We start from the raw sequence: 20,481 nt of genomic DNA, 5'->3' as shown, positions 1-20,481 counted from the left end.
GAACAGGGCTGCCTTAAGATGTTTATTATTATTATTATTATTATTATTATTATTATTATGTTCGTCTAGTGTTAAGATTTGAGTTTTAGCCGCCCCAACTTCCCAGGCGCCCCCTTCTTCCCCTCTCCTGGGGGCTCCTACCCATACAAATAATATATTATTATTATTGTTGTTGTTGTTGTTGTTGTTGTTGTTGTTGTTGTTGTTGTTGTTGTTGTTGTTGTTGTTATCATCGGACGAGCGAGAGCGCCGCCTCTGGTCGCCTCCAGTCTCCACCAAAGCCACGTATCCCTTAATAGCATATTTAAAGAACAAACGAGCAAATTAGGCTAATCAGGACATGCAGAAGATATGAAAATTAAATTTCAGGAGCCGCAGAAAGCGGGGCAAGAAGGAAGTCCGGTTTTGAAACGTCAGAATGAATGCGAAATTATTGCAATGTGCAAAATGAGCGAACTGGTGAAATGCACATATTTGAAAAGCATAAATTTAAAATCAAAATCAAAGCCACTTATTCCCGTGGGAGTGAGGGGCGGCGCATTTGTGGCTTCGCACTTTGGAGAACTTAGCGACCCCCTCTTTTTCGGCCTTTCCTTTTTCTTCCTTTCTTTCCGAGAGTGGTGGCTCTGGTTTCTTGGCTGTCAAGGGTGGGGTGGGGTGGGGTGGGGTGGGGGGCTCCCAGGGCAGAAGTCCCCAAGTTCATCCCCCCCCCCCCCAATTCGCAGCATCCTCCGATTCACCTGCTGGCTGTCAGCCCGGAGTAAGCGCGCCTCTCCTGGATGGTCGCCAAGCGGTTTGGCACTGTCCAAGGTGGTAGCTTCCTATGTGCCCCCCCCCGCCCCACCGAGGGAGGGAGGTCCGCCGTGAGGGGGCGGCGCTGCGGGGGAGGGGCGGGGGCGTCACCCTCCCCTCCCCCTCCCCCCCCGGCGCTGCGTCCCCCCCTCCTCCTCCGTGCGCTCTTGTGCGCTCTTGTGCGCTCCCGGCCTCTCCGCCTGCGCTCCCGTGCGCTCCCGGCCTCGCCCGCTTCCCCCGCTTGCACCTGCCGCCGCCGCCGCCTCCGCCATGGACCTGGTGGGGGCCCTGGACGTGGGCGACCTAGCCGCCGCCTTCGCCCGCCTGCCCGTCTTCCCGGTCTTCGACCTGGGCTACTTCGTCGTCTCCATCCTCTACCTAAAATACGAGAAAGGCAAGACCACTTCCTCCATTGCGCGTCCCCTCCCGCGCCCCCCTTCCTCCCACGGGGTTAGGCCACCCTCCCGGTGCCACCCCCACCCCCGCACCGACAATAGGCTCAGAACATCCCCATTCATCCTTTTTTGGGGGGTGGGGGGTGGTCGCGTGATTTATTAAGGATTTATTAAGGATCTGTCTCCATCTTTCCCCGTGCCAAATCCCCGCGCCCCAAAGCGGATTTAAAGTTACCCTCCTGCAAAGCCTTCCCTCCCCGCAACCTCCAGAGCTGCACTGGATTAAGGGGGCTTAAGGAAGAGGAGGGGGGCATGGGCGTAGCGGGGGCGGGGACAGCTCCCCAATAAATAAATAAAAAATCGATTAAAATACTTAACTAACTGAGGGTCTGCGCCCGCTAACATAAATCCCAGGGGCTGTGAAAAAAGAGGGGAGGGAAACTCACCCCCCCCACACCCAAGCACTGTTACCCCAGGGTAATTTATCTGGAGTAAGTACTTCCTTCCCTGCCATGGATTTTTTTGGAGACTGAATCGCCCACCTCCCTCTGGCTTTGTGCTGATTCCTGTATGTGTTCCCAGTTGGGGAGGGGGCAGACTTCGTGGGGGGGGGGAAGACCCATACAACGGGACCCCAAGGGTCTAGCCTGTATTTCAGTCATGGGGGAGGGGCTGCTGTATTGGGGTGGGGGGTTGTTGGTGTGTATTTAGGGTGGCGGCGGCGATGCTGTGCTGGGTTTCACGTCCCCAAGCTCGGCACTTTCTAAATAAAGACGTGTGGGGTGGGAATGTCCCACAGAAACACGGTCAGCAGCGCCAAGGAGCCAGAGACAACCTTGGCTTGGGGAAACCTGAGACCCTCCGGGCTGAGACCTCGGGTGTGATGGATGGAGGCAGTTGGGCTCTTTCTCCTTGAAAGGACAGGCCAGGTGTCCAGAGGGGTCCTGGGTGTGGGTCAGCAGCAGTGTGTAGGCACGCCCCAGGGACGGAGCGGGAGAGGCGATCCCCAGCTAACACCCAGCTCCTCTTGAGGAGGAAACATGACCCAAAAGCAAGGCGCGCTTCTTTCCCATAGAAAGGAATGCAAAACGAATAATAATAATAATAATAATAATAATAGTAATAATAATAATAATTTATTATTTGTACCCCGCCCATCTGGCTAGGTTTCCCCAGCCACTCTGGGCGGTTTCCATAGAAACCAAAAAACACTAAAATATCATACATTAAAAACTTCCCTGAACTTAAGATGTCTTCTGAATGTCAGGTAGTTGTTTATCGTTTTGACATCTGATGGGAGGGCGTTCCACAGGGCAGGCGCCACTACCGAAAAGGCCCTCTGCCTGGTTCCCTGTAGCTTTGCTTCTCGCAATGAGGGAACCGCCAGAAGGCCCTCGGCGCTGGACCTCAGCGTCCGGGCAGAACGGATTAATCTGTTCCAGACTTTTAAAAACAACCCCTAAAACAGCAATTTAAAATGGATTTTACTCCCTAACGAGACCATTGATCCATAAAGTGAAAGCAATAATCCGGGGAAAGGAGCAGCCCCCCCCCCTTATAACAGCGCAGAATCGCTTCTGGTCAGGGACGGCTTTGCGAGGGCCGCCGACGTTTTCTCTCGGCGGCAAAATAAGCCCTTGCCTCTTGGCCGTTGTGGGATATCCAGTTTCTTGCCGGCTTCCCTTCCCTGGGTCCTCATTCCTTTCCCAAATTAGAAGCAGGCTCTGCAGCTGCTTAGCTTGGGCACTGAGGACCCAGCAAGGCTGGCGGGGGGTAAGGATGGGATTCTCTAGGGCACAACCCTCACCAGCGGAGCATTTCCCCCCAGAAACAGTGGACGGCTTGCTTCTTACGGCCTGGAATGAACAGGAGGGTTTTGGAGAGGCAGGAGGGTCCTGGGTTTGGCGCAGAATGCGGCCTGCTCTGTTCGAGCAAACATATACTGCTAGAAGAAAAATACTCTTTCCCTTATGGGGTACCCAAGAGCCCATATAGAGTCCTTAAGCAGGTTCTCTATCGGTAGGAGAAAATAACAGAGGCCAACCAGAGAATATTGAGAAGCAAAGCAGCCAGTAAGCTTGATCTTTATTGAAGCTGTTGCAACAGGGTCCTCACTCCCCACATTCTGGAGGAACCCAGAACAATGGTGCACAAACCCCTATATATAGACTTTTGAAATTGACTCCCCTGTAGCTCAAGACCACCCCCCCAAAACATCACACATACATCACAGAAAGAGGTGGTCCCCAGCAGAAATGGGAGGGTGTTGCGTCTCTCCTGTCTGCCAGGATACCTGATCATGCCTTATCAATTGCCTTTTCTGGATCGCCTGGCCATTCCTTGGAGATGGTAAACACTTAGTTCCTGAATCTCTTACGCATATTGAGAGGGTGCTCAGCTGAACAGATACTTGCCAGACTGTATTTGCAAAGGGAGGTGTGAGCCCCTACAGTCCAAAGACCATTGGAAAGCTTTCCCCATTTCCTTCCTCCTTGCAGAGAAATGTTTGAGGTCAATTTGGGAGAGTCCATATGGCTTCAGGATTGCTCTCCTGTACTATTTCAGACACGTGGTTGATATACTTATGTATGTGTTTGCCTTGTACGTTTATGACCATTTATTTTATATATTAGACCTTATAATTCTCATAACAGTAAAAGGTAAAGGTACCCCTGCCCGTACGGGCCAGTCTTGCCAGACTCTAGGGTTGTGCGCTCATCTCACTCAAGAGGCCGGGGGCCAGCGCTGTCCGAAGACACTTCCGGGTCACGTGGCCAGCGTGACAAGCTGCATCTGGCGAGCCAGAGCCGCACACGGAAACGCTGTTTACCCTCCCGCTAGTAAGCGGTCCCTATTTATCTAATTGCGCCCGGGGGTGCTTTCGAACTGCTAGGTTGGCAGGCGCTGGGACCGAACTACGGGAGCGCACCCCGCCGCAGGGATTCGAACATAACAGTATCTCATAACAGTATCCGGGTTCAAACCTCATCATCATCATCATCTAGGCCTGCATTTCCCGCCCCACCCTGTAAAATGGGGGACCCTGGGATCGTCTCTGCAAGCAGGAAAAGGATAGTTCAGGCTTTGGTGGTCTGGCGTCCATGGAGGAGAGCAGAGGCACAGGTCCCTGCCTGCTTTATTTTTAGACAGCGGATGGGGTATCCGGTTCACAGAGAGAGGGGGCCTCTTCCTTCCCTTGCAGCTGGTCGCGGGCGCTAAGTGCCGCCCTGATTCATGGATTCGAACCCACAATAAATGGCCCACAGGAGTAACAATAAAATCTCTTTTTTGCATCAAACTAGAGACAGAGCCGAGAGGTGTTGCGCAGAATAGAGAGGTGATAAGGCAGGCATAGGCCAACTCCGGCCCTCCAGATGTTTGGGACTACAATTCCCATCATCCCTAGCTAACAGGACCAATGGTCAGGGATGATGGGAGTTGTAGTTCCAAACATCTGGAGGGCCGGAGTTGGCCTATGCATGTGAGAAGGGATAGATAGATAGATAGATAGATAGATAGATAGATAGATAGATAGACAGACAGATATATACACACACACATACACACACAATCTATTTGGTTTTTCAAATTAAAATTTTACAGAGATATATCACATATAAATCATAAAAACAATTTCCCAAGGACTCCCCCCCTTTGTGGGTCCTATTATTAATCCTTTCCTCCCGCATCCTTTATGATACGGCGGTACCTCGGTTCTCGAACGTAATGCGTCCCGGTGTTCTGAAACGTTCGAAAACTGAGGTGCAGACAGCCACAAAAAAAATTAAAATAAAAATTAAAAAAAATGGTTGCAAAGATACAGATCGATTGCACCCAGCGGAAGCTGCGTGGCATGTCCAACTTGAGAGGCGCATTCGAAAACCGAAGCATTCGCTTCCGGGTTTACGGCATTCGAAAACCGAAATGTCTATCAACGGAGACATTTGAAAACCGAGGTGCAACTGTAATCCTTACGTCCAGAATTCAACCTTAAACTATTTATTCTTGGTTGTATAGCCACCCAAGTCGGGGGGGGGGGGGACGTAGCCGCCTCCTGTGGCAAGGAGTTCCCCAGGTGAACTCTGTCCCCGATCTTCTGACGCTCAGCTTCATCCGATGCCCAAGGCTCCTAGCGTTAGGAGAGGAGGAGGAAAATAAACGTCCCCTCGGGGTCGATAGCTCCTCGCTGCGGAAGATGCCCAGAGAGGGGAAGGTGTTTAAAGGGTCGCGCTTCTTTCTCCCTCCCCCCCCCCCGCCGCAGGTGCCGTGGAACTGTCCCGCCAGAGCCCTTTCGCTTCCTGGGTCTGCGCCATGCTCTACTGTTTCGGCAGCTACATCCTGGCCGACCTGCTCCTGGGAGAGGCCCCCGTCGACTACTTCAGCAACAACGCCAGCGTCCTCCTGGCCACGGCCGTCTGGTGAGGCCACGTCTCTGCCTCCCTTCCCCCTCCTCATTGCGGGGGGTTGGGCTAGATGACCCCCTGGGGTCCCTTCCAGCTGCACAGTCCTACAGTTCTCTATCCCCAAGCAGAAAATCCCTCTTGCATAAAAACACAAAGGGTGGGGGGGCAGTGGCATAGCGTAGGGTTGCCTGTGCCCAGGAGATGACGGCCACAGAGATAAGAAAATAAAGAGCCGCTCCGTTGTCAGGAGAGAGGTCACTTCCTGGTTCGCAAGCCGCTTTCGACAGATGGAAGTGCACCGCTTCCTTGAGGCGCCACCGGGTGTTGAAATTTGGCACCCTTAACAATTTTGTGCCCCATTCTGTCCTGCCTTGCTGGGAGGTTCTGGGCAGCACAGTTGAAGGAGGAGGTGGACAAGCTGGAAGGTGGGCAGAGGAGGGTGACTTAGATCAGTGTTCCCCAACCTTGGGCCTCCAGCTGTTTTTGGACTACAATTCCCATCATCCTTGACCACTGCTCTTGCTAGCGAGGGATGATGGGAGTTGTAGTCCAAAAACAGGTGGAGGCCCAAGGTTGGGAACACTGACTTAGATGATAAAGGGTGCGGAAATCAAGCCTGATGAGGAATGGTCGAAGGAGGCTCAGGTGTAGAAACTGGTCCAGGAGCTTTTGGCCTGACCTCCTTTGACCTCACCCGCTCGCCTTGTGGCAGGGAGTCCCGCAGGCTTCACCTCCCGCTCTTTCCTCTCCCAAGGTACTTGACTTTCTACTGCCCTCTGAACATCTTCTACAAGTGCGTCAGCTTCCTGCCGGTCAAGCTGGTCTTCGTGGCGATGAAGGAGGTGGTCAGGGTCCGCAAGATCGCTGCCGGTGTCCACCACGCTCACCACGCATACCACAACGGCTGGCTCATCATGGTCATTGTTGGGTTCGTCAAAGGTGGGACGCCACGCCCTGCGCGAATTCCTTTTTAAATCAGATCATGAGGTCTGGAAACTTTGACCTTAGGGGGCAGGTTGTAGTTTCACGGCTGGAACACCTGCTTGGCGTGCAGAATGCTATAGATTCCACCTGCGGTGTCTCCGGGCAGGGTCTGAAACTCTGGAGTCCCGTTCCCCTCTGCAAACAGCTCCCTCATGAAGGGGGTGGGGAGAGGCAGGTGGGACCACCCCTAGCCGGATGTCCGGCCCGCAGAGTCCCCTTTCCCTCCGCCGAAACCGCTGAAAGGTGGGCTTTATAAATAAATTGCAGAATTGTAGATTTGGGAGGGACTCCTGAGGAGCACAACCAAAGCATCCCTGGCAGAGAGTTATGCAACCTCTAGCTTAAAAACATTTAATGAAACAATAAGTGTCTCTCTCTCTCCCTTCTTTCCTTCCTTCCTTCCTTCCTTCCTTCCTTCCTTCCTTCCTTCCTTCCTTCCTTCCTTCCTTCCTTCCTTCCTCCCTCCCTCCCTCCCTCCCTCCCTTCTTTCTTTTCTCCCTTCCTTCCTTCCTCCTTCCTTCCTTCCTTCCTTACTTCCTCCCTCCCTCCTTCCTTCCTTCCTTTCCGTCCTTCCCTCCCTTCCTTCCTTCCTTCCTTCTCTCACCCCATCTTTTCTGTCTTCCTTCTTTCCTCCCTCCCTCCCTTCTTTCCTTCTTTCCTCCCTCCCTCTCTCCCTCACTTCTTTACTTCCTTCTTTCTTTCCTCCCTTCCTCCTTTCTCTCTTTCTATCTATCTATCCTCCCTCCCTCCCTTCCTCCTTTCTCTCTCTCTCTCTCTCTCTCTCTCTCTCTCTCTCCTTCCTTCCTTCCTTCCTTCCTTCCTTCCTTCTCTCTCACCCCATCTTTTCTGTTTCCCTCCCTCCCTCCCTCCCTCCCTCCCTTCCTTCCTTCCTTCCTTCCTCAGGATCTGGAGTCGCTCTCATGTCCAACTTTGAGCAGCTCCTGCGAGGCATTTGGAAACCGGAAACAAACGAGCTCTTGCACATGACCTTGTGAGTAAAGCGCTCTGCTGCCTGTTGGGCGCGGCTGCTGCCTGCCTGGGATGGTAGGGACGGAGCAAAGACCTCAGAGGGATTCGATGCAGGCACCTTTGTACGAAACAAAGCACAGGGAGGGAGACCGTCAAGAGGCGGGGAGTTCCAAAGTCTTTGGAGACCACCTTCCTTTGCCTCTGGCCCTGCTCACCACCACTGGGCGGCCCCCGGAAGGCAATGTAGCCCTCGGCGGTGGGGGAAAAGGCTTCGGAACTGTATAAAAAATAAAATAAATTCAATTTCTGTTGCCTTTGCAGCCCTTCCAAAGCCAGCTTGTACGGGGCTCTGCTTTTCACGCTGCAACAAGCTCACTGGCTTCCTGTCTCCAAAGCCACCCTGATATTTTTCTTCACCCTCTTCATGATCGTCTGCAAGGTGAGCCACCGGCCGTGGGGCAGGGCAGGGGGGGCCAAGAGGAAAAAAATTAAATCTTTCCGCTGGATAGAAGGGTTGGAACCCGGGTTTAGCAAAAGCGAGGCTGTAATTGGCGAATCTTGGAGGTAATACAGAAGTTATTTGTTTCGCCATCTTGGTAAAAAACAGGCCTTGGTGGAATAAAGGGACCATTAGACCCCCACCTACAGCTGAGCTCAGGGGGGGTTGCATTGTCCCCTGGACCCCCAGAGAAGGGAGGGCAGACCCCCAAGTGCCACCATTTTCCAGGGACAGCCCCAGATCTACAGAAGCTGCCCTGGTTTCTGAATTGATCCCAGAACATCCTGCTTTTCCTTAGGACGTCCCTATTTTCAGGGGAGAAACGTTGGAGGGGATGGAATAGGACGTCCCTATTTTCAGGGGAGAAACGTTGGAGGGGATGTGAATGGTGTGGAATCACTAACGGCGACTCCCCCCCCCCCCAGGTCTTCATGACGGCGACCCACTCCCACGGCTCCCCCTTCGCCCCCTTCGAAGGGGTCGTCTGCCCCATCCTTTTCGGCTCCGTCCCCTCTGGCCACCACGACGACCACCACCACCACCACGGCGGAGGGGGGCACGAAATGCCCCCTCCGCAGCCCCCCCAGCTGCCGGCCAAGTCGCGGGAGGAGCTGAACGAGGGGACGAGGAAGAGAAAGGCCAAGAAGGCTGAGTGAGCCCCCCCCCAGGAGGAAGGAGACTGGGGGACGGGGGACCCTGCCCGACCCCACGGCTGACTCCCGGTGTGACCTTTTCTCGCCCATCTTGGGGAGGGGGCTCCTCAAGACACAGAAGCTGCTCCAGGACCCCCACCTCGAGAAAAAACAAGGACCCCTTTTTGCAACAGCCAGACCACCCTCGCGCTTCCCCCCTTCTTGACCCCATGGAAGAGCTGCTGTCCTGGCACAGAGATTCGGCTGCACTTGGGGGGCCTCTGGAATCCAGCCGGACCCCCACCATTATTACGTGGGGCAGTGACTCGTCTCCAGCCCCCTCCTGACTGGTTCCTGCGAGAATCGCTGGGCAAAGCGCTTCCACCGTTCTACTCATGTGCCATTGCTGTGCCTGTGTGTATTTGTGTGTTTGTGTCCCTCCCCAGAGCCAGCTGCAATTGCAGCAGCGGGGAGCGTGCAAGGTTCTGGGGCCCTGAGCCCAAAACCCCACCTAAATTATCTATTTATTGACATTTTTTGCTGCTCGGGGAATTTCAGAGCTGCCCTTTCCACGTCTCTCGGTTGCCCCTCCTTGCCGCCAGTAGGAATTATTATTATTATTATTATTATTAGGGAATGATTATTCCCTAAATAAAATAAAAGTTTGGGGAAGCTTTTAATGTTTGATGCATTACGGTATTTCAATATTTTGTTGGAAGCCTCCCAGAGCAGCTGGGGAAGCCCAGCCAGATGGGTGGGGTATAAATAATAAATAATAATAATAATAATAATAATAATAATAATAATAATAATAATAATATATTTTTACCGTGCCCATCTGGCTGGGTTTCCCCAGCCACTCCGGGTGGCTCCCAACAGATGAAAAACAGAATAAAACACCAAACATTATAAAACTTCCATTCAGACGTCTTCTAAAAGTCAGACAGTTGTTTATTTCCTTGACATTTGATGGGATGCAGGGCGGGCGCCACCACCGAAAAGGCCCTGTGCTCTTTGGCAGCCTCACCCACTGGGTGTTCAGCGGAGTGGATTTCATAGAGTTGCAGAGTGTGAAGGGACCCCGGCGGTCATCTAGTCCAACCCGCTGCAACGTAGGAATACGCCGCTGTCCCATGCGGGGCTCGGACACTCAACCTTGGCGTTACCGGCACCGCGCTCTAACCCACTGGTTTTTCTGTGGAAAACCCTGGGCCCGAGGGGCCTCTGAGCGCATGCAGGGTGCTTTTTCTCTCCTTCCTGCATCCCTGGGCTTAAGAGAGCAGGGCTGAGGGCCGGCTGGGTCCCAGGAAGACGCCAACCGGGTTTTCCTGGGCTTGGGTGGTGTGAGTTCAGATCTGGCAAGAGAACTGGCTGCCCCGGCCCCAAACGGAAGACCTGGGGGGGAAGACCCCGACCCCTTCCTCGGCCCCCACCATGGCGTGAAAAGGAGGCACCCCCGCTCTCCCCGCAAGAAAGTGCCTTTTTCCCGACACCCCTCACTCACCCAAATAAATGCCCGGTGGGCACCGTGCAAGATTTGAGGTGGGGGGGGACACAGCCGACCCGGGAATAAAGGGCCTTTGAGAAACGATTCTCCGTCTGGTGTGTTGTGTGTTTCTCTCCTGTTTGCAATTTGGGGAGGGGGAAAAGACCCCCCCTCGATGGGGCATCTTCTGACAGGCAGGTGGGTGGGTTTTCGGTTGAGTCGGCCACATTTCCACCGCACTTCGAGACAAATCTGAGCCCGGCTTCGGCTGGGGAGGGCGGGATATAAAGAAAATATTATTAAATCTTACAAACGATAAATATTAACATCACTTATGGGGTGCGACCTCTGCTTGGGGGCCACTTGCCCAACTTTGGTCCCCTCCCGGCCCTCAGCTCTCAATGAAGCTGCCAGCCTGTGGTGGTGGCAGCCCCGATGCCGGGAACGCCTTCGACCGGCTGAATCCCTGCACAAATCCAGAGTCCCAAAGGCTTCCCGACTTCCCAGCCTCTGTTCTGTTTTACGTCGGTGTTAAGAGAGGCTTTTGAGGGCCAGATGGAGCCTCCGCCCTCCTCTCTTGAAGGAGATGCCTAGGGCCTCTGAATGCCATACGATACGAGAATCTTTAATGTCATTGCCCCATACAGAACAAAGAAATTGAAAAATCGACATCAGACATTCAAAACCCAACAAGCCTGCTATCCCAGCTATCCCAACCAAGTTAGCCCCCTAAAAACTCTGATACCCCATTTTTAAATACAATATACTCCCATAGAGACTACCTTAAAAGGTAAAGGGACCCCTGACTGTTAGGTCCAGTCGTGGCCGACTCTGGGGTTGCAGCGCTCATCTCGTTTTATTGGCTGAGGGAGCCGGCGTACAGCTTCTGGGTCATGTGGCCAGCAGAACTAAGCCGCTTCTGGCGAACCAGAGCAGCGCACGGAAACGCCGTTTACCTTCCCACCGGAGCAGTGCCTATTTATCTACTTGCACTTTGAGGTGCTTTTGAACTGCTAGGTTGGCAGGAGCAGGGACCGAGCAACGGGAGCTCACCCCGTCATTGCGGGGATTCGAACCGCCGACCTTCTGATCGGCAAGTCCTAGGCTCTGTGGTTTAACCCACAGTGCCACCCGCGTCCCAGAGACTACCTTACACTGTGTTTAAAACCAAAATCGCATTTGGGTAGAAACTGTTTCTCAGGCGGCTAGTCCTAGTCTTTATAACCCAGAAGGCAGAAGCTGAAAGAGATCATTTCCAGGGTGCGCACTATCTCTGCCGCTTTCTTATGGCACCTGGAAGCATAGATTTGATCCAAGGTGGGAAGAGTGCACCCAATTATTCTCTCCACAGTCTTTACAACCCTGGACAGCATTGTTTTTTCCCTGACCATGCAGCTCCCAAACCACACACACAGACCATAAGTTAATACGCTCTCCACAGTGCAATGGTAAAATGCCATCAGCAGGTCCTTTGAGAGATTGTTTTTCCAGAGGATTCTCGGGAAATATAACCTCTGCTGTGCTCTCTTCACCAGGTCTTTGCTGTTTTGAGCTAGGCAGGGGATCACGCTGGCACTTGCCTCTGACATGCAGGCAGCGCACTGTCTCGCCTCTCCCTTCCTGCTCTATGCATTCCACGCCCTCCAGCTTCCTCCCCTGGCATGCAAACCCAGCCAGGGGGCTGGTGATCTCTGCCCACCGCTGCCCCGCATGCCACCAGGCCTTGCCCGAGGGTGGCCCCCGGCTCAGAGGGCCAGGCATGAACCATGCGCACCAACCAAGTAATCAAGTACACCTTGTTTGCCTCCTGCTACCTCTTCTGGGTGAGTCGAGAGCCTTGGCACGCCTGGCGCCGGCTCCTGTGTTGGCAGCGGGCCTCCGAGGGCTTAGGAGTTCACCCAGAGGCTGCTTTCTCTAGCTCTCAGAGGCTGGGCTGCCTTTGCCAAGGCCTCCCTCGGGGCCACGGGGAGTTCGGGGCCGGCTCCTCTCCTTTGGCACATCCCCGACCTGCCCTGCCCACCGCAAGCGACAGGGCATGAGTGTGTGGCGCCCTTTTTGCAAAAGCAGGATGCCACGAACGGCTTGTTCTTCTGCCCTCTCCAGGTGGCCGGTGGGCTGATGGTAGCCGTCGGGATCTACGCCAGGCTTTCAAAGGAAGGGGGTGAGTGGGGCAGGGGCACCCTGCTTGGCGCCGGGGTTTCGTGACCCACAGAAAATTCAATCTCCAGGATACATTGTCGAACGCCTTCTCGGCATCTGCCAACATTAGGGCAGCCTTTTTGCCTGGTTTCATTTCTAAACATTCTATAATATCTATGACCATCCATGTATTATTTTGGATCTGTCTGCCCTGTAAGAAACTGGATTGCTCATCTCCAATTATTCTCCCCTGGTTTTTTAAAGTTGCACCAGATTTTTAAAACTCCGCAATATTTCCTTTGTGTTCCATCTTCAGTGGGGCAATGGGCTTCACTTGAAGTGGGGTTCAGGGGTCTAGGAACATTAGATTGGGGAGGGCAGTTTAGAGGTAAAGCCTAGGCAGCCCTGCTGGCCCTTAAAGGAAAAAAACTGCATGTGAGGCTAATATTGCATAGCTCCTGAGCATGTGTGGAGTGCCTTTCCTTGATTGCTTACAGTGGTTTTTAGCCTACAGCTGTTTCCCAAACTTGGGTCTCTGGCTGTTTTGGGGCTACAATTCTCATCCACCAAGACCACTGGTCCTGCGAGCTAGGGATGATGGGAGTTGTAGTACAACAACATCTGGGGACCCACAGGTGGAGAAAGGCTGTGGGCATTTCCTCTGGGCTGGTCTCTCACCTGGCAGGTGGGTGGGTGGGCACCCTTGGGTGGGTAGGCACCCTCTCCTCTCCTCTCTGCCTCCCTCCAGGCGCTGTGGACTCCCTGCTGGCAGACCCCTCCGTCGTCCTGCTGGCGGTGGGCGTCCTGGTGTTCAGCGTCACCTTCGTCGGCTGCCTGGGGGCCTTGCGTGACATCACTCTGCTTCTGAAGGTGGTACGTACGGCTGCCCTCCTCCACTACCCCCTCAACAATGGGCAAAGCCTTCTGCTCAGTCCTTTGATTTGAGGGTGCCTGTGAGCATTTTAGGGGTGGCCCAGCCACCCGATGCCAGGGACACAGGGTGCCCGTTTGGGAGGGGGCATAACTCAGCGGCAGGGCCCCTCCTTGGCACGCAAAACGTCTCATCTTCAAACCCCTCATGGCAACATCTCCAGGTGTCTTGCCCAATGCAAGCAAGGGGAACCATGGGGCAGAGTCCAGGATGCTCAGATTACTGCCACCAGACCTCCCCTTTCATGATGTAACCATGATGTATGAGTGATGTAGTTTGGGGGGGTAACATGGGGATTGGGACGCGGGTGGTGCTGTGGGTTAAACCACAGAGTCTAGGACTTGCCGATCAGAAGGTCGGCGGTTCGAATCCCCGCAATGATGGGGTGAGCTCCCGTTGCTCAGTCCCTGCTCCTGCCAACCTACAGTTCGACAGCACCTCAAAGAGCAAGTAGATAAATAGGTACCGCTCTGGCAGGAAGGTAAACGGCATTTCCGTGCGCTGCTCTGGTTCGCCAGAAGCGGCTTAGTCTTGCTGGCCACATGACCCGGAAGCTGTACGCCGGCTCTCTCGGCCAGTAAAGCGGGATGAGCGCCGCAACCCCAGAGTCGGCCACGACTGGACCTAATGGTCAGGGGTCCCTTTACCTTTAACATGGGGATTAGCAGCTAATAAAAGTTTGGCTTCCATCTTGTTCCACCTGGTGGCAGGTGGGAGTCCTGTCGCGACAGTCTTCAATAAAGACCAAGCCTACTGGCTGCTGTTTTGCTCTGGGATTCCTGGCTGGTGTCCTTGTTTTTTGGTCCAAGGGAGCCTCAGATTTCTCCGTTAACACCCCCCCCCCAAATTCCGACCATGAAAAGTGAGGCGTATATTCGCAACCTGGCAAAAATAGGCTTTTACGATATTGCTGCCGGAACAGCTGCCCTAGGGATATCTTAGCTAGATGTTCCGGCAGCGTCTCCTCGCTCGGGAAGTGGTGGAGGTTTTTAAGCAGAGATGGATGGATGGATGGATGGATGGATGGATGGATGGATGTCCGGGATGCTTTCACTGAGATTCCTGCGTTTCAGAGGGGTTGGGCTAGATGACCCTTGGGTGTCCCGTCGCAACTCCACGGTCCTGATTCTCTGCTCACCTCTCCCCAGTTTGCCTGGCTCTTGCTGGTCATCTTCGTCCTTCAGGTGGTGGCCGCTGTTCTGGGCTTCCTCTTCTCTGGCATGGTAAGGAAAACAAAACAAAACAAAGATAGATAGATGATAGATAGATGATGATAGATAGATGATGATAGATAGATAGATAGATAGATAGATAGATAGATAGATAGATAGATAGATAGATAGATGATAGAGATAGATAGATATCCACATTAGCCAATGGCCATAGCAACAGCAAAACATTACAGTATACAGTAGTACCTCGGGTTAAGTACTTAATTCGTTCCGGAGGTCCGTTCTTAACCTGAAACTGTTCTTAACCTGAAGCACCACTTTAGCTAATGGGGCCTCCTGCTGCTGCCGCATGATTTCTGTTCTCATCCTGAAGCAAAGTTCTTAACCTGAAGCACTATTTCTGGGTTAGCGGAGTCTGTAACCTGAAGCACCTGTAACCAGAGGTACCACTGTACGCAGAAAAGGGAATTTGATATAAGAGCACAATTTAAAGTCCTGAATCAGCCGTCAGTTAGTGGCCCTTATTCTGATTTCCTTCTATGAACCTAGCAACCTTTGCTGTTATCTGCTCATTTTGATCTGATAGAAGAAAGGACATTGTGGCAGTGGCTGAGCGCCCTGGGATGGTTAGTACGAGTGGGGTGATGACCCCGTTCCTCAGGTCTTTGTAGAGAGCGCAAGACAGGAGGACGTGTGCCGCTGTTTCGGTGCTACCATCTCCACAGGGGCAAAGACATTTCTCAGGTGGGATCTTTTGGAATTCACCCTTGAGTACCGCAGATGCAAAACATCCAGTCTTGCAAGTGTAAAAGCACATCTGTATTTTGGGATAATAGGTTTGTGCAGATATGGGGCCAGAGAATCAAAATGTAGAGGTGGAAAATGAACAAAACAAAACAAAACTGGCACCTGCGTAGCTTGGCATTTGGGGCAAGGTGGGGCACAGTTGGGGCGCCCGCTCTGCACCCCAAAGCTCTCCCGGGTCCAATCCCCGTGAGAATTAGAGCGGCTTTTTGGGCATACAGATTCACTCTTTTTCTCTTTTAAAATTATTTTTATTTGATTTCACCAGTACAGTGGTACCTTGGTTCTCAAATTAAGGTTACCAGACGTCCCTGTTTCCCGGGGACAGTCCCCGGATATACAAATCAGCCCCCCTACAAAATCCATTGGAGTTGAAAAGTGTCCCCGGATCCATTGGAAAAAATCCGGTAACCTTAATTTAACCCATTCCGGAAGTCCGTTCGGTTTGCTGCAAAGGGGGGGAGCTTATTAAATCCGCCATATTCTCCAAACTTTTCGCTGTCGGCTGGAGATGCACTCTTGACGGGCGCAGGGGAGATTTCTCACTGCTCCTGTACTCTCTTTCTCTCCTCTCCCCTCCCTCCACCGTGTCCCAGGTGATGGAGAAAGCCACCCTGCTGATGGGACGAGCCATCTCCCGTTACCGCGACAACCTGGACCTGCAAAACCTCATCGACTATATCCAAAAAAAGGTAAAAAGTTGAGAGACGCCGAAGTTTCCTTTTCTCGCAGGGGCATAGCGTGGGTTGCCGGTGCCCCGGGGCAGGGCGGCTGTTTCGCCCCCTGGTGGACTGAGCCGGTCCCTTCGCCCGCCAGTGTCCGAACAAGAGAGTCGTCCTGTTGCTCCGAGTTCAAATCCCGCTCAAGCGTTCGTCATACCCTTTAAATAATCCGGGGGGAAAGCCTTCTGTTCTTCAACGCCCTTCGCTCCTGTTTATTTCTCTCCCCAGTTTGAGTGCTGCGGGGTCCACTCCTACAAAGACTGGTCCCAGAACGTTTACTTCGACTGCCGGGATTCGAACCCCAGCCTGGAGCGTTGCGCTGTCCCGTTCTCTTGCTGCGTGCGAGGCAAAGAGGTGAGGAGGCAGCCCGACAGGGCATGCTCAAGCGGAACCAGACATTGACTGGTAGAAACCTAACCTTAAGCCCTTACTCTTAACTGGCATTGGAGTCCCTCACTCATAACTGGCTTCGGGAGCCCTTACTCCCAGCTGGCTTGGGGAGGCCTTGCTGATTTATTTTAACTTAATACCATCCTTTTCAAAAGATAACAAATCTCTATAGCTGCCCCATTTTTTCCATATTTAATTTCTTTTGGACAGTTGGGAAGCCCTCGCTCTTAATTGGCTTCGGGAGCCCTTACTCCCAGCTGGCTTGAAGGAAACCTTGCTGATTTTTAGTAAACTTAATACTGTTCCATCCTTTTCAAAAGATAGCAAATCTCTATAGGTACCCCATTTTTTCCACATTTAGTTTCTTTTGGACAGTTGGGAAGCCCTCACTCTTAATTGGCTTTGGGAGCCTTTACTCCCAGCTGGCTTGGGGAGGCCTTGCCCCGATCCAGTGTGTGTGTAGCTAGGCACTCCCTACATGCACATATGCCCCAGAAGAGCGCTGCAGCCAGAGCCCACCTGGTCCAGCTGTCCCCACATTGGCCAGCCGGAAGCTTCTTCTGGGAAGCCCGCAAGGACACCCAAGGCACGGATTCGGAGGCAACCTGCCCCGAACACTGGCAAAGAGTTGGAGGCCGTCGGCTTTCGTGTCTGCTGCTGGACGAGACGGGGCCCCTTTGGTTTGGCTGCTTTGGGGCTCCCCAGATCATCTTATTGGGAGTAGAGCCTCCTTGTCCCAAGGCAGTCTACCTCCAATCGCCAACAGTATCCCGGAGGGCAAACGGAAGGCGGTGTCTTTGGGCTGTCGCAAAGGGGCCTTCCTAATGGGCCACCCTGTTCTCTCGCCCGCTAATTGCAGGCCATTCTGAACACGATGTGCGGCTACGGGACGCAGAAACTGAAGCCATGGAAGGCCGAATTTTTGGTGTACACCGAGGGGTGTTTGGAGAAGACGGTCCGCTGGGGCCGCAGCAACCTCTTCTTGGTGGCCGGGCTGGCCTTTGGGCTGCTGGTCCTGGAGGTGAGCAAGGGGGCTGCCGGGGGAGGGGGGGCTCCAATCTTGTCCCTCTTCCCAAAATCAGGGCTGCAGGCCAACGTGCCTCCCTTCCAGCGAAAGCATTCAAGGAGAAGAAAGAGGCGGTTTTAAAAAGGGAGGAATCCAGGAAATTACAGGCCTCTGCAGGATGTGGAAGGCAGAATGGCCAAGTCTAGAGAAGGACAAGCCCTGCTGGTGCAAGAACCAGCATGGCTTCTGCAAGGATAAGTCTGTATTTCAAATCAAGAAGGAGGGCCCTGCGCAAAGGCAGTTTAAAAGGTAGGTGGGGAGGTATCCAGTAAATCACAGGCCTATCCAGGTTGTCGAAGGCAGAAGTCTAGAGAAGGACAAGCCCTGCTGGAGCAAGAAACAGCGTGGCTTCTGCGAGGATAAGTCAAGGGCTGTATTTAATAGAGAAGGAGGAGGCTGGCGCAAAGGCAGTTGAAAAAAGGGAGGGGAAGTATCCAGGAAATTACAGGCCTATCCAGGTTGTTGAAGGTAAATGACCACGTCTAGAGAAGGACAAGCCCTGCTGGAACAAGAACCAGCGTGGCTTCTGCAAGGATAAACCCATAAGTCCTGCTTGGGGGCTTCCCCTTGTGGGCAACCGGTTGGCTGGGCTTATATGGGCCCCCTTTGGCCTAATCCAGCTGCCGCCGTGTGGCTCCTTTTACGATTCCGAAGTGGAGCCTCCACGCGTAGAGCCAGTCTACCTTAGAACAGTGGAGAACAAGAGCAGAGGGGGGTGCTGTTTCTCTCAGGTCCCGCTTGTGGGCTTCTTCCCTTTGCGAGGACAGGGGGCAGGACTTATACGGGCCCCAAGGGGCCTGATCCAGCTGCAATGGCCGCTACAAGATTCTCCTGAGGTCCTTAAATGCAGTCACAAGCGCGCCTGTCCTCCTTTCCTCGTTCCAGGCGGTCGTCTTCTTTCTCGCCGTGCTGCTCATCTATCAGATCGACTTCATCATCGAGAAACGGAAGAGCGTCAGGAGGAGGAGGAGCAAAAGCTGTCCAGCGAAGTGAAAATCTCCCAAGACCCTTTTGCCGCTTCTCCCTCCCCAAAAAGCGCACCCCTTTTTTTGGCAGCAAAAACAGGGCATTGGAAAAGGGGGGCAGGCCTGGCGCCACATTTAATCTTCCCGCAGGCTTTGCACGAACCGATATCGGGGTGTTATGCCAAAGAATTGTAGAGTCTGGGGTGTCAGGAGTGAGTGCAGGAGCCAGGCCCTGTGACCAATAGGACTCTGCAGGACTGGGGCCTTCCTAAGTTTGTTCTGGAGAGGCAAGGTGCAGCTGCACAGGTGAGGCTGATTGGTAACTCACTGCACCTGGTGGCAAGAGCCGGGAAGGGATAGAAGGTCAGCATTTTCCCTTCAGCTCTTTGCCACAGCAACACGCTTCCTGCCTTGGGCTTCTTGCTTCTTGATCCTCGGACCCCTGACTTCATGACTCCTTGCTTCTTGACCCTGGGACCCCTGACTTCATGACTCCTTGCTTCTCGATCCTCGGACCCCTGACTTCATGACTCCTGGCTTCTTGATCCTCAGACCCCTGACTTCATGACTCCTTGCTTCCTGACCCTCGGACCCCTGAGTTTGTGACTCCTTGCTTCTTGATCCTGGGACCCCTGACTTCGTGACTCCTTGCTTCCTGACCCTCGGACCCCTGACTTCGTGACTCCTTGCTTCCTGACCCTCGGACCCCTGACTTCGTGGCTCCTTGCTTCTTGATCCTGGGACCCCTGAGTTTGTGACTCCTTGCTTCTTGATCCTGGGACCCCTGACTTCGTGACTCCTTGCATCCTGACCCTAGGACCCCTGACTTCGTGACTCCTTGCTTCTTGACCCTCGGACCCCTGACTTCGTGACTCCTTGCTTCTTGATCCTGGGACCCCTGACTTTGTGACTCCTCGCTTCCTGACCCTCGGACCCCTGACATCGTGACTCCTTGCTTCTCAACCCTCGGACCCCTGGCTTCGTGACTCCTTGCTTCCCAGCCCTCAGACCCCTGGCTTCCTGCCAGGGCCAGATTTCAGTTTGATGCGGCCCTCAGCTCCTGTAGGCCATGGGGCCCTTTCTATGTCCAGCTGTCCTTTGTCAACAACAAACTGTCGCCGTTTTTGTGTGTGTGTTGAATATATGCTATATGGTAATTTATGGACCAAATAGGCATCTCAAGCCATTTGCACATCACAAAAGATGTATTTTATCAAAGTCATTGTTGAACTGAAAAACAATTAAGAAGTATATTAATAGTGAAATTAAATTAAGAAGTATATTAACAGTGAAAAAACTAAGCTTTTTTCCCCCTTTAAATTTTTTGGGGGTCTTAAGAGAGTGGGACCCTAAGCTAGAGCTTGTTTAGCTTATACATAAATCCGGCACTAGGTCTTGTTGGAGGGGGGCTTCTTATTCTTTGTGGGGGGGCCGTCTGCCCAGCCCCCTTGGGCCTGATCCTGCTGCCGCCACCACCGCAACCCTTCTCCATCTCTCCTCCCAGAGGACGCCTCAGGTGTGCCTCACCTGACGATGCCCCGGGGAGGGACTCTTCCCCACCTGCCTCCGCATTGCCATGGCGACCTGCCTCCCTGGGGAGGACCGGGCACCTTCCTTGGCACCGGGGCAGGCAGAGCGACTCGGCAGCCGGGCAGGATGAGCCTCTCTCCGCCGGAGCAGGACCTCCTCCTCAGGGGAAGAAAGGGGGGCAGCCGGCCCTGCAACCTCGTCCGGATCTTTGTGAGCTCAACGCCTTCAGGTGCCCCCCGATTTGCCACAGAGGATGGGGGGCAGGCAGGCAGGAAGAGGCCTGGGCGTGGGGTGCAGGGCTGGGCTTCCTGGGGCCTCATAAGATCAGAGATGGAAGGGAACCCAGCGGTCATCTAGCCCAACCCCAAACTTGCCAGGCCAAGATCTCGCCAAAAGCATCCCTGACATTTGGCACAATCATCAGAGAGATGAGAGTTTGAGCAGGGGGGTCAAATCGGAGCCAACCAAATTTTAATTTCCTTCTTTTTCTTCTTCTTTATTCTTGTTCTTCCTTTCTTTTCCCTATTTATAGTTTTGTAATTTTGTGTTTTCCCGTATTTTTTTGCATTTCATAATTCACTGTAAGGTATGTGTTGCTAAAG

The 20,481-nt window shown here is 53.3% G+C and overlaps 2 protein-coding genes across 2 annotated transcripts; both read left to right on the top strand.

The window, feature by feature from the left end:
- Nucleotides 1–953: 953 nt before the first annotated feature.
- Nucleotides 954–10,265, top strand: TMEM38A (transmembrane protein 38A). Its single transcript, XM_028713850.2, has 6 exons — nucleotides 954–1,186; nucleotides 5,449–5,605; nucleotides 6,345–6,529; nucleotides 7,478–7,565; nucleotides 7,865–7,982; nucleotides 8,468–10,265. The coding sequence occupies exons 1-6, from the start codon at nucleotides 1,063–1,065 to the stop codon at nucleotides 8,696–8,698; spliced, it is 903 nt and encodes a 300-aa protein (XP_028569683.2). The 5' UTR covers nucleotides 954–1,062; the 3' UTR covers nucleotides 8,699–10,265.
- A 1,551-nt stretch (nucleotides 10,266–11,816) lies between these two features.
- Nucleotides 11,817–18,757, top strand: LOC114588685 (tetraspanin-33-like). Its single transcript, XM_077921976.1, has 8 exons — nucleotides 11,817–11,983; nucleotides 12,264–12,321; nucleotides 13,048–13,172; nucleotides 14,379–14,453; nucleotides 15,803–15,898; nucleotides 16,157–16,282; nucleotides 17,178–17,339; nucleotides 18,270–18,757. Exons 1-8 carry the CDS (start codon nucleotides 11,927–11,929, stop codon nucleotides 18,375–18,377), a joined length of 807 nt encoding a protein of 268 aa, XP_077778102.1. The 5' UTR covers nucleotides 11,817–11,926; the 3' UTR covers nucleotides 18,378–18,757.
- Nucleotides 18,758–20,481: the final 1,724 nt, after the last annotated feature.

This window comes from Podarcis muralis, chromosome 18 (genome assembly GCF_964188315.1).
Source record: "Podarcis muralis chromosome 18, rPodMur119.hap1.1, whole genome shotgun sequence".
NCBI classification, from domain to species: domain Eukaryota; kingdom Metazoa; phylum Chordata; class Lepidosauria; order Squamata; family Lacertidae; genus Podarcis; species Podarcis muralis.
The sequence above is the reverse complement of the archived record's forward strand: the minus strand, read 5'-3'. Positions and strand labels throughout refer to the sequence as shown.

Bases quoted from the DNA above. Each gene is read 5' to 3' on its own strand.
- TMEM38A (XM_028713850.2), top strand. From the start codon at position 1,063: ATGGACCTGGTGGGGGCCCTGGACGTGGGCGACCTAGCCGCCGCCTTC. The intron at 1,187-5,448 runs GCAAGACCACTT...CCCCCGCCGCAG, and splicing joins CTACCTAAAATACGAGAAAG to GTGCCGTGGAACTGTCCCGC. The intron at 7,983-8,467 runs GTGAGCCACCGG...CCCCCCCCCCAG, and splicing joins TCTTCATGATCGTCTGCAAG to GTCTTCATGACGGCGACCCA.
- LOC114588685 (XM_077921976.1), top strand. From the start codon at position 11,927: ATGCGCACCAACCAAGTAATCAAGTACACCTTGTTTGCCTCCTGCTAC. The intron at 12,322-13,047 runs GTGAGTGGGGCA...GCCTCCCTCCAG, and splicing joins CAGGCTTTCAAAGGAAGGGG to GCGCTGTGGACTCCCTGCTG. The intron at 13,173-14,378 runs GTACGTACGGCT...ACCTCTCCCCAG, and splicing joins TCACTCTGCTTCTGAAGGTG to TTTGCCTGGCTCTTGCTGGT.